Source organism: Pelophylax lessonae (genome assembly GCF_965119305.1).
Source record: "Pelophylax lessonae genome assembly, chromosome: 6".
In the NCBI taxonomy this organism is placed as follows: Eukaryota; Metazoa; Chordata; class Amphibia; order Anura; family Ranidae; genus Pelophylax; species Pelophylax lessonae.
Genome location: NC_138773.1, coordinates 289745161 through 289761772, shown reverse-complemented (window position 1 = coordinate 289761772; position 16612 = coordinate 289745161). Strand labels below are relative to the sequence as shown.

The window sequence follows — 16612 nt, the reverse complement described above, 5'->3', positions numbered from 1 at the left end:
GCAGATGTTAATTGGCCAATTGCTAGAAATCTGTTATCCTGTAAAAAAGGTTAAACACAAAATATCTCATAAACCGTTCATGCTTCTGAAACATCTGTTCACAAGAAACTTAAAAAAGCTTTAAAGTTTAAAGCCATAAATTAGAGAGCATTTGAATGAATTTGCATACTTCTGGCATTCGTCGAGGGCGAGGACGTGGGGGTGGTCATCTTCTGACATGCTGATAACAGCCTCCCTGTTGAAGGCCCCTCTCCGACTCTGATCTACCGTGTGGCGGGTGATGGATGAGGTTGTGGAGCTTGTCCAGTAAAGAGTATCCCAGGCTCGGTGATATGCCAGACCTTCCACAGAGCCCACATCTGTTAAAAACACCATTGAAAAAAAATTCATATTACTTCACGCTGTCAAACAACCTGGAAAAAAAATGTGTACTGCCTCTTCAATAGTGCAGGAGTTAAAATAATAACTAAATGAAAAATATGTTAGAAAAAGGAACCAAATCACTGTCTTGCATGGGGAAACTATAATCCTGGTTTATTGAATGTATATATGTAGCAGTGTGAGAGTGTTTGCTTTTCAATTATATATTTATGCAATTTTGATCATATATGCAAAGAAGCTGATTAACAAATGAAATACCCCACATAAAAAGCCAAGCAAATTCACTTATGTAACCCTCTAGATCAGGGATCCTCAAACTTCCTTAACCACTTGCCGACCATACACATTGACTGTACTGCGGCAAAGTGGTTCGTTATCGTCCAGCGATGTAGACCTACGTCGCCGGACTCCTCCCCCTGTATGCGGCGCTCGCGCGCCGCCAGAGGCGCGCTCCTGCTTTTTTCAGTCACAGCGGGAGTCGGGCCAGGGGAGGAGCGGCGGCGATCGCCGCTGCTCTTCCCCGATCGTCGGGGAATCTAGTTTGGAGATCCGCCCGCTTGTTTAAACAGAGCGGGCGGATCTCCTCAGTGACAAGGAGTGACAGATTGCAGTGTTCAGCATAGCTGAACATGCGATCTATCCCTGTGTCACTCAGTCACCTCCCCCCCCCCACACGTTAGTAAGCACCAGGCATACATTAACCCCTCCTTCTCCAATAAAATTAACCCCTTCCCTGCCAGTGTCATTTTTACAGTAACAGTGCATATATATAGCACTGATTACTGCAGTAATGTCACTTGTACCCCCAAAAGTGTAAAAAATGTCAGTCAAGGGTCCGATCTGTCCGCCGCAATGTCGCAGTCCCGCAAAAAAAATCGCAGATCGCCGCCATTACGCGTTAAAAAAAATACCAAAAATTACAAAAATCTTTCCCTTAGTTAGTAAACGCAATAACTTTTGCGCAAACCAATCAAAATATGCTTATTGTGATTTTTTTTACCAAACATAGGTAGCAGAAAACAAATTGGCCAAAAATGTAAAAAAAATTAGATTTTTACATTTTTTTTGGGGGGGGGAATTTCATATAAAAATGTTAAAAATATTGTTATTTTTTCAAAATAAACGCTCTTTTTTTGTTTATAGCGCAAAAAGTAAAAATCGCACAGGTGACCAAATACCACCAAAAGAAAGCTCTGTTTGTGGGAAAAAAAGGACGTAAATTTTGTTTGGGTACGCACGACCGCGCAATTGTCAGTTAAAGTCGCACATCGCCGAATCGCAAAAAGTGGCCTGGACGTAAGACAGCAAAATCCTCCGGTGGTAAAGTGGTTAACAAAGAGCCAGTTTCCTGTACTTCAGAACCTGAAGAGAAGACTGTGGCCTGTGGGAGAGGAAACTGCCCCAGGGTTAGTAAGTAGTCAGAGAAAACAAAAAATGTCCCAGTGTCTGTGGTTGGTTGGAGGAGAACTAATACCCTATTAATGGTGTCAACGCAAGGAATAATGCCCCATTATTTGTATCTGCGGGAGGAATAGTGCCCATCATTGGTGTAAATGGGGGGCATAGTGCCCCATTATTGATTTCAATAGGAGCAAATATTACCCCATCACCGGTGTCAATGGGAAGAGCAGTGCCCCATCATTGGTGTCAGTGGGCGGAGTAGTGCACCATTATATGTGTCAATGGATCATGCGTTATTAGAAGGAATAGTTCCCCAAGGGCTGGTTAAAGGCATAAAGGAAAAACCACGTGGCTACTGCACTAGATATTCAAAACTGTGTGAATTTTCACGAGACAGTCCCATTATTTATCCAGAACAAGCTGACTTGGGGCAAGTCTCCCGGGGTTTGTATTCTTGTTCCTACATAGCAAATGGCACCAAATATCCACACATTCTTGTTCTCTACAAGAGGGAACTGACTAGGCCAAGAGCTAAGTTACTGATTAACACCAAGAAATATTGCTTAGATAGGATATGAAGAGTAAAGAGCCTTTACTTAGCACCATGAAATCAACTCTAATATAATAGCTTATAATTATAATAACACATTAGGTCTAATTAATTATGCTCTACGTGCAATGTAATATGAGCATTTGAACAATTTCCACTAAGTGCCAATTGTAACCGTTAATAATAATGGAATTAAACAGATTTAAGGTCTATTAATACAAGATGGAACATTTATCAAAATAAAGGTTTCTGCATTTCCTTTTAGCAGATGAAACACCTGACATTTATTAATCTAACGACACGAGAGGGCAGGACTTAACACAAATTTGTTATCTTAGCACTTATTCTAACGCCGATCCACAAAGTTGGTGACCTTCATTCTACTAACAGTTCATAACTGTATGAAGAAGAAAGTCTGCAACCTTAGCTGTGCCTGTGAGGTACATATTCATTATTCCTGACACTTCCTAAACCTTTTCTGCAAAATGACTTTGACAGATCCTCGTCGGCTGAGACTTTCATGCCAAGTCAGCAAGAAGCCACTTGTGCCACCATCGGGAAGAAACAGATGTTACTTTATCTTATAGAAGGTGTATATTCTTTGACAGCATAACGAATTGAAATGTTCATGTGCATATATACTTGAAATATTGATTAAAGGAAACTGTGTTATTTTATACGTCTTATGTATCCGCACGCACTAAACTATTACATGCTGCATATGTACTGATTAACATAGAGCAAGAACACGACAGATGTGCGTATGCATATTTAAAGGAGCTTTATGCATTCAGGATCACCTTATGGGGCTTTATGCATTCAAATTAATTTATTGGATTTTGCGTTCCGTGATGCAGTATTTGATAAGCAAATTGATTTCTCTTTATGGCTATCACTTGCATCTTAAAGCAGAACTGCCCCGTAATTTTGATAAATCACGGTATATCATAAGCAAATGCCAATTTGTTTTTGTGTAAAATATTTTTCAATCTTTTTTTTATCTCAGTTTTGTTATTCACCTTCAGCCTCTTGCAGCCACTTCTTGTCTAAATAGATGCACTCTAATAATGTCTGCATAGCATTTTTCAGGGAAGGTTTCCTGATGGTGACAACAGTGGACAGTTGTATTCTCCATCAGTGGCCAAGTGTCCTTAATGTCGTAGACTCACATAAAGTGGGTTGAATGACACACAGCGTTATTCAACATCCAAAAAGAAAATGAGGGAATAATCTAATGACAGTGCTAAAGTATATAGGATAAGCATTGCTTTGTAAACGTTTTCATACTGGGGGCAATACAATAAAAGTGGAATTTTACTTTTTATTCTTCTGGGGGCCTTAGACACTATTAATGTACAAGCAATTGGGATGTGAGCACAACAATATCTGATTTCTTTTGCATTGCAGGTCAGTGGCCAGACCTGAACTTTGTAGATCTCCTTCAACTTGTGTCTATTTGCCCCATATTGGCACTGTATCTTCTGCTACTGGAGCATTTGCATTTTGCAGAGCAGGTTAGGGACTGGCCATGGAGGGATTACTTTGACTTAGTAGGACAGCTTAACTATGTTTTGCAACATGTGTGAACTAAAAATTCCTGTTTTTTTTTTTTTATTGCAGAGTTTGCTAGAAAGGGTATACAGCAGTGTGCAGGGGGTTCATACACAATTTCTAGTGTTAACATATGGTCAAACCCCTTTAGCACCTGACAGAGTATATACATGTACAAGCAATTGGGATTTAAGCACAGGTATATCATATTTCTATTGCATTGCAGGTCAATGGTAGACCTTGTAGATCCCTGCCAACTTGTGTCTATTTCCCCCATATTGGCACCAAATCCACTGGAGCATTTGCATTTTGAAGAGCAGAGTAGGGACTGGCCACACAGGCATTAATTTGACACAGATTGGCCAGCTTAATCTGTGGAGCTGGTCATAAACAAATATGTGGCCTCTCTGCACCTGGTCTTTACCCCCGAGAGGCTGCATATTTGCACACATTTCTGCCATTACACCCGCGCTGAGAGCGCATGCGCTGCACGCTCCCTGAACAGTTACCGTTGCCTAACCAAAAGTTTTCGGATCACGTGACTGATGTGATAGCCAATCACGTGATCTTAAGCTCCGGCGTCATAAACATCATAAATGGCCATATAGAACAAAAAGTGTGTCTGGACAGCCGAACTCCAATGAAAATATTTTTTGAGAAGAGGATAAAATACCACAGCATACAGAGGTACGGATCAAAGACAGCTGATGAGTTTCACACTACTAACAGTGCTTAATCATAGCTATATTAGTTTTCGGATCATGTGACCGCCGTGACAGCCAATCACAACGGTCACATGATCTTAAGCTCCGGCGTCATAAACCTCTTAAAGGGCCAGAGGCACCGGCGTTTTTTAAACATGTATTGCAATATGTGTGAACTAAAGATCCCAGACTTTTCATTGACCAGTTTGCTATAAAGGGTATACATCAGTGTGCAGAGGGTTCATCCAGAATTTTTAGACACTATTAAGGAATAAATGGGCACTGAAGGATATGCCAGCAGTACAGAAGTGTTATTTTTCTTTTTTTTTTTTTGCAAATACTGACAAGTTTGTTTAGATTTTAGACACTATTTAGATGCCACATCTTCAGGTCAGAAAGAGGAGGTGCAGAGAAGCTGCACCTTTACAAAAAGACCTGCAAACATCAGTGAATCTGTATAAAAGTCATGTATCTGTAAAAAGCCATCTTCTACATTCAAAGCTCCCAGATCGATACTTTGCATAAAGAAGATCCCAATGTTCTTCCTGTACATCACTTTGAATATTTATATATTCCTTCACCTTTTAGAAGATTCACAGATTCAAAGAAGAACTTCACTGGAGTACAGCAGGGATTTCTTAATACAGAAAGAACACTATCTCCCCCAGCACACATACAAAAGTAAAGGGTTTTATAGCTCAATTAAGGTCAGTGATTGGTCAACATGAAAATGATTCCTTTATTCCATGGTAACCAATTGTGGATCCAGATCTGCTGGCTAATTTAGAACAGATGCAGATGCAGGTTAATGTTATATAACCCTTAATAGCACACGTTGCACTGCTGTATCAGATTTTTTGGTCATCATTAGTGCAGTGTCCAGAAACCTCAAGTTGTAGATATTGGGGAGCCAAACTAATCAGATTATGATAATAGGAGTCAAAAACCCTTCAGTAAATTAGAGCATTGCCTTCTTACAACAGAAGTGCTTCCATTTTACTACTTCCAGCCAGTGCTGTATTTTGGCCTAGGACAACAAGGCCCAGGCCTAGGGCAGCACCTTGCAGGTGGGCAGCAAAAAAGCCCCCCCCCCCTCCACCTGAGCGAGAATCTTTTTGGCCAGTGGTTGCTAGAGCTGCCTCTCGCACCCCCTCCTCTCTTTCTCACCCCCCTCTTCCCTCTCTCTCATCCCCCTTCTCTCTCTCTCATCCCCCTTCTCTCTCTTTCTCTCTCATCCCCCCTTCTCTCTCTCTCATCCCCCCTCTCTCTCTCTTTCTCTCTCATCCCCCCTTCTCTCTCTCTCTCATCCCCCTCTCTCTCTCTCTCTCTTTCCCACCCCCCCTCTATCTCTCTCTCACCTCCTCTCTCTCTCTCATCCCCCCTCTCTCTCATCCCCCTCTTTCTCTCACCCCCCTCTCTCTCTCACCCCCTCTCTCTCTCTCACCCCCCTCTCTCTCACCCCCTTCTCTCTCTCTCTCAGCCCCCCTCTCTCTCTCTTTCTCTCTCATCCCCCCTTCTCTCTCTCTCTCATCCCCCTCTCTCTCTCTCTCTCTTTCCCACCCCCCCTCTATCTCTCTCTCACCCCCTCTCTCTCTCTCATCCCCCCTCTCTCTCATCCCCCTCTTTCTCTCACCCCCCTCTCTCTCTCACCCCCCTCTCTCTCTCTCTCACCCCCCTCTCTCTCACCCCCTTCTCTCTCTCTCTCAGCCCCCCTCTCTCTCATCCCCCTCTCTCTCTCTCACTCCCCTCTCTCTCTCACCCCCTCTCTCTCTCTCTCACCCCCCTCTCTCTCACACCCCCCCTCTCTCTCTCATCCCCCCCTCTCTCTCTCAAACCTCCCTCCCTCACCCACCCCCCTCTCTCTCCCACCCCCCCCTCTCGTGAGATCTCAGGGGTTCATGCTGGGACTTGTAGTCCTTAAATTTTGGAAGGGGTCACATCTGTTAAAAAGGAAGGAGTGGGGTAAATTTACATAGGAGGGGGGGACGCCCAATTTTAGTCTTGCCAAGGGCAGCACAAAACCAAAATACACCACTGCTTCCAGCACTATTCCAAAAAAGGAGCACACCACTCAATATAAAATCTCCGATAAAATTACGATCTCATGTTCTGGTCACCTAGGCTTTCTTTTTTACTTGATGGTGAGTTACAGCAGTGAGTTTCTCACATCCCTTTACATCAACACCTGAGAGATACTGCCTTATATCATAGTTACAGTTAGTCAGTTGAGGTAAAAAAAGGCATGTCCATCAGGTTTGACCAACAATTTAGCCTTTTTTAAAAATTTGCAGAGTGTGTTTGAAGTATCTTCACTGAAGGTCTGATCCACATTTCCGCAGCTTTTACTGTAAAGAAGTCTTTCAATGTTGAAAACAACTGTTATGTTTTGTCAAAATCCCACAGAAGCAGGAAGGTCATCAGGGTTAGAGAGGAGCTTGAGTGTGTTTAGATTCTATTCCGAACCCAAGTGGCTGAGCCCACCAGGATGCTGTCACCTGTAATACCCAATACACCGCGCCAAAGCTTCCTCAGCCCTACAGGTGGCCATATACAAGTTCCCATTTTATACATGCGAGTCAGGAAACACCCCCACCAAAAATATTTGGTCCAATTGAAACAACTTAGATAGCATAAAATTACATTTTACTAATATTTGCAAGGGTATTATTACTGCTTATAAATAGACCCCTAGAATACAACTAAAAAAATATCTCAAGCAAAACACATAACACAAAGAAATGACTTACCTTTCCTGCTGCTCACCCACTGAACTCATCTCCATTGCTGAGAAATAGTCCCTCCTCAGTTCTGGGAGCGTCGATGTCCTGGGTCCCCTACAGCTCTCACTGGTTACTTCTGTTGACCTTCACATCATTACAGGAGGCTGTAGGGATGTGAAGGTCAGCAGGAAGAACCAATGAGAGTTGTAGGGAGCCCAGGAAACTGACAACCCTGGAAGTGTTGGTTTACCAGCAGACATCAAGGGGAACATTTCTCCTTAATAGAACTGGGTTCAGCAATACAGGCAGTGGGGAAGGCATTTTTATACACTCTTCTTTACAGAGTCCCTTAAATACTTAAGCCCCGGAGGATTTGGCTGCTAAAAGACCAGGGGGTTTTTTGCGATTTTTTACTGCGTGATTTTAACGGACAATTGCGCGGTCGTGCGACGCTGTACCTAAACGAATTTGACGTCCTTTTTTTCCCACAAACAGAGCTTTCTTTTGGTGGTATTTGATCACCTGTGCGATTTTTTGATCATGCGCTATAAACAAAAAAAGAGCGTCAATTTTGCAAAAAAAACAATATTTTTCACACTTTTTTATATGAAATTCCCCCCCAAAAAAAATGTAAAAATCTAAATTTTTTAACATTTTCAGCCAATTTGTTTTATGCTACATATGTTTGGTAAAAAAAAATCGCAAAAAGCGTATTTTGATTGGTTTGCGCAAAAGTTATCGCGTTTACTAACAAAGGGAAAGATTTTTGTCATTTTTGGTGTTTTTTTTTTTTTAACGCGTAATGGCGGTGATCTGCTATTTTTTTTTCGGTACTGCGACATTGCGGCGGACAGATCGGACCCTTGACTGACATTTTTGACACTTTTGGGGTTACCAGTGACATTACTGCAGTAATCAGTGCTATAAATATGCACTGTTACTGCAAAAATGACACTGGCAGGGAAGGGGTTAACTGTATTGGACAGGGAGGGGTTAAGTGTGTCCTAGGGGCGTGATTCTAACTGTATAGGGACATTTCAATTGGTGTAAAAACAAAGATCAACGGTCCTACATAGTAGAACCGTCTGATCTTAATTTTTACACCAGGGAGAATGACGGGCGGCTTGTTTACATAAGCCGCTCCGCCTTTCTCCCTTCACCGGAGCGATCGTAGTGTGACCGGCGGACATTGGGTCCGCCGGTCACACGCACTGACTTGTCAGTGAACGAGCCGCGGCGGGCGCGCGCCCGCCCGCAATTGGCTCTCAAGTCAGTGACAGGCGAGTGACGTATCCATACGTCACTCTGCCTGGCCGGGGCTGACCGCCGCAGTATATAGTCGTGCGGCGGTCGGCAACCGGTTAAAATGGAAAACATTTACATATCAAAATATGAAAAGGTTCTACCCGCTTAATGACCGGAAGGTTTTACCCCCTTAATGACCAGGCAATTTTTTGCGATACAGAACTGCGTTAATTTAACTGACAATTGTGCAGTCGTGGGACACACTACCCAATTAAAATGGATATCTTTTTTTCCCCCACAAATAGAGTATTCTTTTGGTGGTATTTGATCACCTCTGCGATTTTATTTTTTTGCGCTATAAACAAAAAAAGAGCGTCAATTTTGAAAAAAAAAATCAAAAAAATCAAAATTTTCCATCATTTTAGGCCAATTTGTATTCTGCTACATATTTTTGGTAAAAAAAAATACCAATAAGTGTATATTGATTGGTTGGTGGCAAAAGTTATCGTGTCTACAAACTAGGGAAAAGATTTATGTCATTTTTTTTTTTTTTACTAATAATGGCAGCGATCAGCGTTTTTTAGCGGGACTGCGACATTTCGGCAGACTGTTCGGACACCTAACTGACATTTTTGACACTTTTGGGGGGACCAGTGGCATTACTACAGTAATCAGTGCTAAACATATATACACTGTTATTAAAAAAGAAGAATGTTCAGGCTTTGCTCCCCCAACTTTTTGCTTGTTTTTTATATATACACTGTTACTGTACTAATGACACTGGCAGGGAAGGGGTTAACACCAGGGGCCATCAAAGGGTTAAATGTGTGCCTAGGGAGTAACTGTGTGTGGGGTGGGCTCACTGGATGAACACAGAGAACTGTGTTCCTAAATAGGAGGAACACAGGATCCCTGTGTTCATCACTGACAGAACAGCGGTCTGCCGTGTTTGCATCGGCAGACCACTATTCTGTCTCAATGGGGAGTGGTCACAGGTGCCCGGCGGACATACCAGCTGCCGGACCCGCTGATTGGTTCCCCCTTTAGCCAATTGGCATGTACCCACACTAACTGCTACATGAATGCACATACATGTACGTTGTTTCGCATAACAGAGCCGACCTGCCGCAGTATAACTATGGCGACTGGTCAGCAAATGGTTAAAAGAAGCCAATTTCCCATTAATAAGAGGTTTGTTTTCCCTGATGTTTTCGATTTACAGAAATATAAAGGTTTCCAGTGCTTTATTGGATTTACCTAATTATGTTAGATCTATAAAGTTGACCATCCTTTGAACATTCCGAGATGACTGGCAATTAAACACAAGTACATTAGCGTAATCAGAGAGCAAGCTCCCAGTTCCTGACAAATACCGGGTATCGTCTAAATGAATGCTAAGCTAATTTGCCGTTGAATTAATAAACACAAACTATTCACCTGCTCTGACATCTCACGTTCCATCAGTAACGGACACTAGAGCAGCTGATTAAACATCTACACAACAGCAGACAATATCTTATGATTTACAGAGGGAATGCAAGAGCGATTCCCATCATTACACTGCCAAATACCATCTATCACTTTTACTGAATTTAACGAAGATGGATTACATCCTAAAGGAGAGATGCAAGCTATAAATATATTCATTCTGATCTTCATCTGACTTTCCCCTAGAAGAGACATGCAACAAATCAATAATTGAAGAACACACACTTCTGATCCTTTGTTATAAATTATTTTTTTTTTAGAAAAAGAAAATCCGTTTGGTATGATGACAAAAGGGAAAGAGTTAGCAGGAGATGAAACAGACGTACCCGAGAACTTAGAATGAAGAGGTCTCATCAATAGAGCACACTGTAAACTTTTACTTGTAGTTCAGGGATATAGAAGGAGAGCACTGGAAGTCTATTCTGTGGAAATCATTAAACATTGAAGTTTAGGTATGGCAATTTGTATAGAGTTACATTGATGCAGCTTAACCGCTTTAAGACCGGAGGATTTTGCTGCTCAATGACCAGGCCCTATTTTGCGATTCGGCACCGTGTGACTTTAATGGATAATTGTCGTGCAATGCTGTACCAAAACGAAATTGACGTCTTTTTTTTCTTCTTTTTCAGCTTTCTTTTGGTGGTATTTGATCACCTGTGCGATTTTTATTTTTTGCGCTATAAACAAAAAAAGAGCGACAATTTTGAAAAAAAATATATATATTTTTCACATTCTTTTATATGAAATTCTCAAAAAAAAAAATGTAAAAATCAAATTTTTTTTGACATTTTAGGTCAATTTGTTTTCTTCTACATATTTTTGGTAAAAAAAATCGCAATAAGAGTATTTTGGTTGGTTTGCGCAAAAGTTATTGCGTTTACTAACTATGGGAAAGATTTATGTAATTTTTATTGGTTTTTTTTTTTTTTACTAGTAGTGGCGGCGATCTGCGATTTTTTGTGGGACTGCTACATTGCGGCGGACAGATCGGACCCCTAAATGACGTTTTTGACACTTTTGGGGATACCAGTGACATTACTACAGTAATCAGTGCTAAAAATATGCACTGTTACTGTAATAATGTCACTGGCAGGGAAGGGGTTAACAGTATTGGTGATCAAGGGGTTAAATGTGACCCTATGGGCGTGACTCTAACTGTGGGGGGGGGCATGGCTTGTGAAGTCATCACAGAGACATGTGATCCTATATAGCAGGATCACATGACATCTGTGATCACTTCAGGGAGAAGTACGGACGGCTGTGTTTACGTCAGCCGTCCGTCCCTCTCTGTCAGCTGTGGGAGATCGCCGGTGTCAAGGGGCCATCGGAGCCGCCTGACACCGCACTGGCTTTCCCGCTGACGAGCAGGGGTGGGAGCGTGCCGGCGGCGGCATGCGATCGCCTCCTAGCTCCTCCCAGGCGAGCGCCGTACATGTATGGACTTTGCCTGGGGGAGCCAGCCTGCCGCAGTACATCTGCGGCGGCTGAACGTAAAGTGGTTAAAACGTAACTCCACTTTTGTTGAGGAAAAAACATTCCCCTCTGGGTGATCTCTGTACATTACAAGGATTATAACAAACGTTGTTGCAGATTCCTACCTTTTGCTATTCTGAAGAAATCACTGTTTGTTCCTCTGTGCCTCTGTGCTGAGTGGGTTAAATGGGAGTGGTTTCATAATTATCTATTAACTGTGAGAGCTGCAGGGCTCTAATGAGGAAAGCTGCTGGGCCTGCATCCTTTTAAATGAGTTCCTATTGGGAGTATCTCACCAAAAAAAGTCATGTAGGAGGTAAAAAGAGAGGGAGGGACTGGGCCAGCATAGACAGTAGATGCTCCCAAAAGAGGAGAGGGTTATAATATTCAAGGATGGAGAGGATTGTGCTAGGGAATGGACTAGTCATTTTTTTTTTTTTTTTTACCGAATTCAAAGGAAAATTGCAAATAAATAAGGAGAATCAATGAGGACGGGTGCACGTAGAGAAATGCACTAAATGCACCAAACTCTATGTGCAGACTGATGTGCAGCATTCCATACCAAATTATTAAGCCCCTTTCTCATGGGGCGGATCAGCTCTGCGGACTCCGGTAGCTCAGCGGGGATCACTCTGTTGATCCCTGCTGAGCAGGCGGATGACAGGCCTGTCGCCACTCATTGTGCAGAGGCCCGCTCTCCTCTACGGGGAGATCGGATAAAAAACAGGCAGCCTGTTCATTTTCATCCAATCCCGGTCCGGTCAGACCCGCCCTGTTTTTCGGCCCCTACCCTGTTTTCAGCGGATCTTGTCGGATTGGATGCCAGACGGGTGTCAGCAGACACATATCCACTAAATTCCGCCTGCCCATAGAGGAGAATGGGTGGCCCGATCAGGTCCGCCTGAAAAATGGACAGGCGGACCTGATCGGTCCGATCGTGTGAAAGGGGCCTAGAACATGACACAGCATTGATATTTTACAAAAAAACAATTAAGTACTGTGCATGATACTTATTTTATTTGCATTAACATCCACATTTTCAGGAAAAGCTTTTAGGGTGTGCACCCTTCTTCAAGGTCCAAGCAGTAATTGAGAACACCTTGAAAGTGTATCCTGAAAATCTGGATTTTAGTTCAAATAAAAAAAGTATCATGGACAGTACTCAATTGTTTTTGTTGCAAGTGCACTAAAAGGCTTCGTTCACACGACTATAAAAAAACACATACGTGAGTGTTTTTTAATTACGGATCTGAATGCAGCTGCATTGTTTTTAATACAGGTGCCATTAACACAGATGCCTAAACATGAGCTGCTGAAAGATCCATAACACAGAGTCCAAAAATTTGCATCTAAGAACAATCGCTTTAGGCACTTACGCATTAATAAGCACGTAAAAAATTATCACAAAAACAAGTTATATACACATACGTGTCTTTATGCATTGAAATGATATATACACAAGTATGCAAGTATTTTACTGATCGTTACTTACAAATTTTTCTCCTAGGAAACACGTGTAATAACATTGGTAAAAAATGTTTGGCCCTGTGAATGAAGCCTAATATGGCTACAGTCACCTCCAGCATGACATGTCACTTGAAACAGAAATATGCTTATTAGGAGCCATCACTCCTCCTCCAGTTTTACATCCTTATATATATATATATATATATATATATATATATATATATATATATATGTATTGTCAGGGTCCGGACTGGTAGCAGGAGCGATGCAGGGAGTGGATCCGCTGTGTCAGTGAGGGATTGGCGTGGACCGTACCGGAGGATCGGTTCTAAGTAGTTACTGGTTTTCACCAGAGCCCGCCGCAAGGCGGGATGGGCTTTCTGCGGCGGTAACTACCAGGTCGTGTCCTCTGGTAGCGGCTCAACCTCACCGACTGCTGATTTAGGCGTAGTACAAAAGGGACAGGCAGAGGCGTAGTCAGACGTAGCACAGGTCAGGGCAGGCAGCACAGGTTCAGAGGCGATAGTCGTTAGCAAAGGGTTCGGCAACAGGCAAAGGATTACACAAATAACGCTTTCACTAAGGCAACAAGGCAACAAAGATCCGGCAATGGCTGGAAGGGGCAGGTCACTTATATAGGAAACAGGAAACAGGTAACAGGAAACAGGTCACAGGAAACGGGTCACAGGAAACAGGAAATAGGTCACAGGTCACAGGAAACAGGTCACAGGAAACAGGAAGGGAGGTTTGGACCAGGCACCAATTACTGGTGAACAGGCCCCTTAAATTTCAAACGACCTGCGCGCGCGCGCCCTATGGTGCAGGGGCACGCGCTCCGGGAACCATGTGAGCGGGGAGCGGAGGAGGGAGCCGGAGCGGGCACAGGTGAGTGGATCTGGAACGAACGCTGCGAGCGCTCCGGTCCAGAAGCAGGGACCGGAGCGCTCAGCGTTACATATATATACACATTATATACATTTTTTTTATTTATTGCCTTCCAGTTACATTCCCAAAACAAAATTGAGTGCTATATAGAATTGATTTTGAAGGACAACCAGTAACGGATACATCCTGGGTCATATATAAAGGAAAAGAAACAGAGGAAAGAGAACAGAGAACCCGATCTGTCTGGAGGTCTGTAACCCCGTCAGCTGTGTTCCCGTATTCTCGTCCTGTTTTGAAGGATTTTCCAGGCTGTGAGGTTGTCATAAACAAAACATTTTTCTGTTAAAAATAAATTTTATTAAGTATCAAAAACGGGTTTAAAATGGGTTTGCCCATGCGAGGAGTACAAAGACAAGTGTGTGTTGCCTACAGTGAAGCATTGTGGTGGGATGTCATTGTCTGGGGCTCCATGAGTGCTGCCGGCAATGGGGAGCTACAGTTCATTGAAGGAACCATGAATGCCAACATGTACTGTGACATACTGAAGCAGAGCATGATTCCCTCCCTTCGAAGACTGGGCCTCAGGGCAATATTCCAAAATAATAACGACCCCAAACACACCTCCAAGATAACCACTGCCTTGCTAAAGAAGCCAAGGGTAAAGGTGATGGACTGGCCAAGCATGTCTCTAGACCTAAACCCTATTGAGCATCTGTGGGGCATCCTCAAATACGCAAGGACTTTAACATCCACCAGCTCTGTGATGTCGTCATGGAGGAGTGGAAGAGGACTCCAGTGGCAACCTGTGAAGCTCTGGTGAACTCCATGCCCAAGAGGGTTAAGGCAGTGCTGGAAAATAATGGCAGCCACACAAAATATTGACACTTTGGGCCCAATTTGGACATTTCCACTTAGGGGTGTACTCACTTTTGTTGCCAGCAGTTTTTACAATAATGGCTGTGTTGAGTTATTTTGAGGGGGACAGCAAATTTACACTGTTATACAAGCTGTACACTCACTACTTTACATTGTAGCAAAGTGTTATTTCTTCAGTGTTGTCACATGAAAAGATAGAATAAAATATTTACAAAAATGTGAGGGGTGTACTCACTTTTGTGAGATACTGTTTATCAATGTCATAATCACAAATATTACAAAATAATACACCTAAAACATTTCCTGCAAGCCATGATTTAAACATAATTTACACGGCCTAGTGATATATTATGTAAAGGCACAGTCAACCTAAATTATACCTTACTGTATATACATGAATTTTATAGTACGTCCAGTGCTTGTACTATAAACGTGACTTGGATATTTGTAAAGTATACTGCTAGGCATCTATACTTATCTGAAGTGCAGTGAATTTATAGCTGGGAAATAAGAGACATAACCAATTTTGGAAGCTGTAAATATGTGACTTACATCGACATCATCTGTGATGGATTTCTTTACTGTCAAGAGGAAAAATACATATGACTATACAGATCACTATGATCAAGTAAAAACACAAGGGACACTTGTAGAGGTGCCCTACTCCCTGGAGAATGTATAGGTTGATATTTACTCAATCATTGCTTCCTTAGTGTGTGGTGGGGGGATGTACCACAATAGGCACTTGTCATTTTTGTGGTGATTTTGGATTCTTTTTACCATTAACCACTTGCCGTCTGCTCACTAGAGCTGTACTGCGGCAAAGTGGCTCTTGTAGGTCTGACGACATAGACCTACGTCGGCAGACACTCCCCCATCTCGGCGGCGCGCGCGCCGCCCGAGGCTCGCTCCCACTGTATTCAGTCACAGCGGGAGTCGGGCCAGGGGAGGAGCAGCGGCGATCGCCGCTGCTCTTCCCTGATCGTCGGGGATCTAGTGTGGAGATCCGCCCGCTTGTGTAAACAAAGAGGGCGGATCTCCTAAGTGACAGGCAGTGACAGATTGCAGGGTTCACCATAGCTGAACATGCAATCTGTCCCTGTGTCACTCAGTCACCTCCCCCCCACACGTCAGTAAGCACCAGGCATACATTAACCCCTCCCTCTCCAATAAAATTAACCCCTTCCTTGCCAGTGTCATTTTTACAGTAACAGTGCATATATATAGCACTGATTACTGTAGTAATGTCACTGGTACCCCCAAAAGTGTCAAAAATGTCAGTCAAGGGTCCGATATGTCCGCCGCAATGTCGCAGTCCCGCAAAAAAAACGCAGATCGCCGCCATTACTCGTTAAAAAAAAAAAAAAACACCAAAAACGACAGAAATCTTTCCCTTAGTTAGTAAACGCAATAACTTTTGCGCAAACCAATCAAAATACGCTTATTGCAATTTTTTTTTACCAAAAATATGTAGCAGAAAACAAATTGGCCTAAAATGTTAAAAAATTTTGATTTTTACATTTTTTTTTGGGGGGGGGGGGGATTTCATATAAAAAAATTTGAAAAATATTGTTATTTTTTCAAAATTGCCACTCTTTTTTTGTTTATAGCGCAAAAGGTAAAAATCGCACAGGTGATCAAATACCACCAAAAGAAAGCTCTGTTTGTGGGAAAAAAAGGACGTCAAATTTCATTTGGGTACAGCGTTGCATGACCGCGCAATTGTCAGTTAAATTCGCACAGTGCCGAATCGCAAAAAGTGGCCCAGACGTAAGACAGCAAAATCCTTCGGTGGTAAAGTGGTTAAAGTAAGGACAGAGGGAAGGGATCCAGATACCCATGGGTCCATGCAGAGTCCAGACTCCACTCCA

The 16612-nt window shown here is 42.7% G+C and overlaps 1 protein-coding gene across 6 annotated transcripts in view; it reads right to left on the bottom strand.

Annotated features, from left to right (window-relative positions):
• Positions 1 to 16612, bottom strand: part of LRP1B (LDL receptor related protein 1B) — a 2177452-nt gene that overhangs the window by 489713 nt on the left and 1671127 nt on the right. For all 6 annotated transcript variants that reach the window (XM_082262163.1, XM_082262161.1, XM_082262165.1 and 3 more), the window contains exon 42: positions 170 to 359. In XM_082262163.1, coding sequence (XP_082118289.1) covers positions 170 to 359 — 190 coding nt within the window. The remainder of the gene's footprint in view (positions 1 to 169; positions 360 to 16612) is intronic.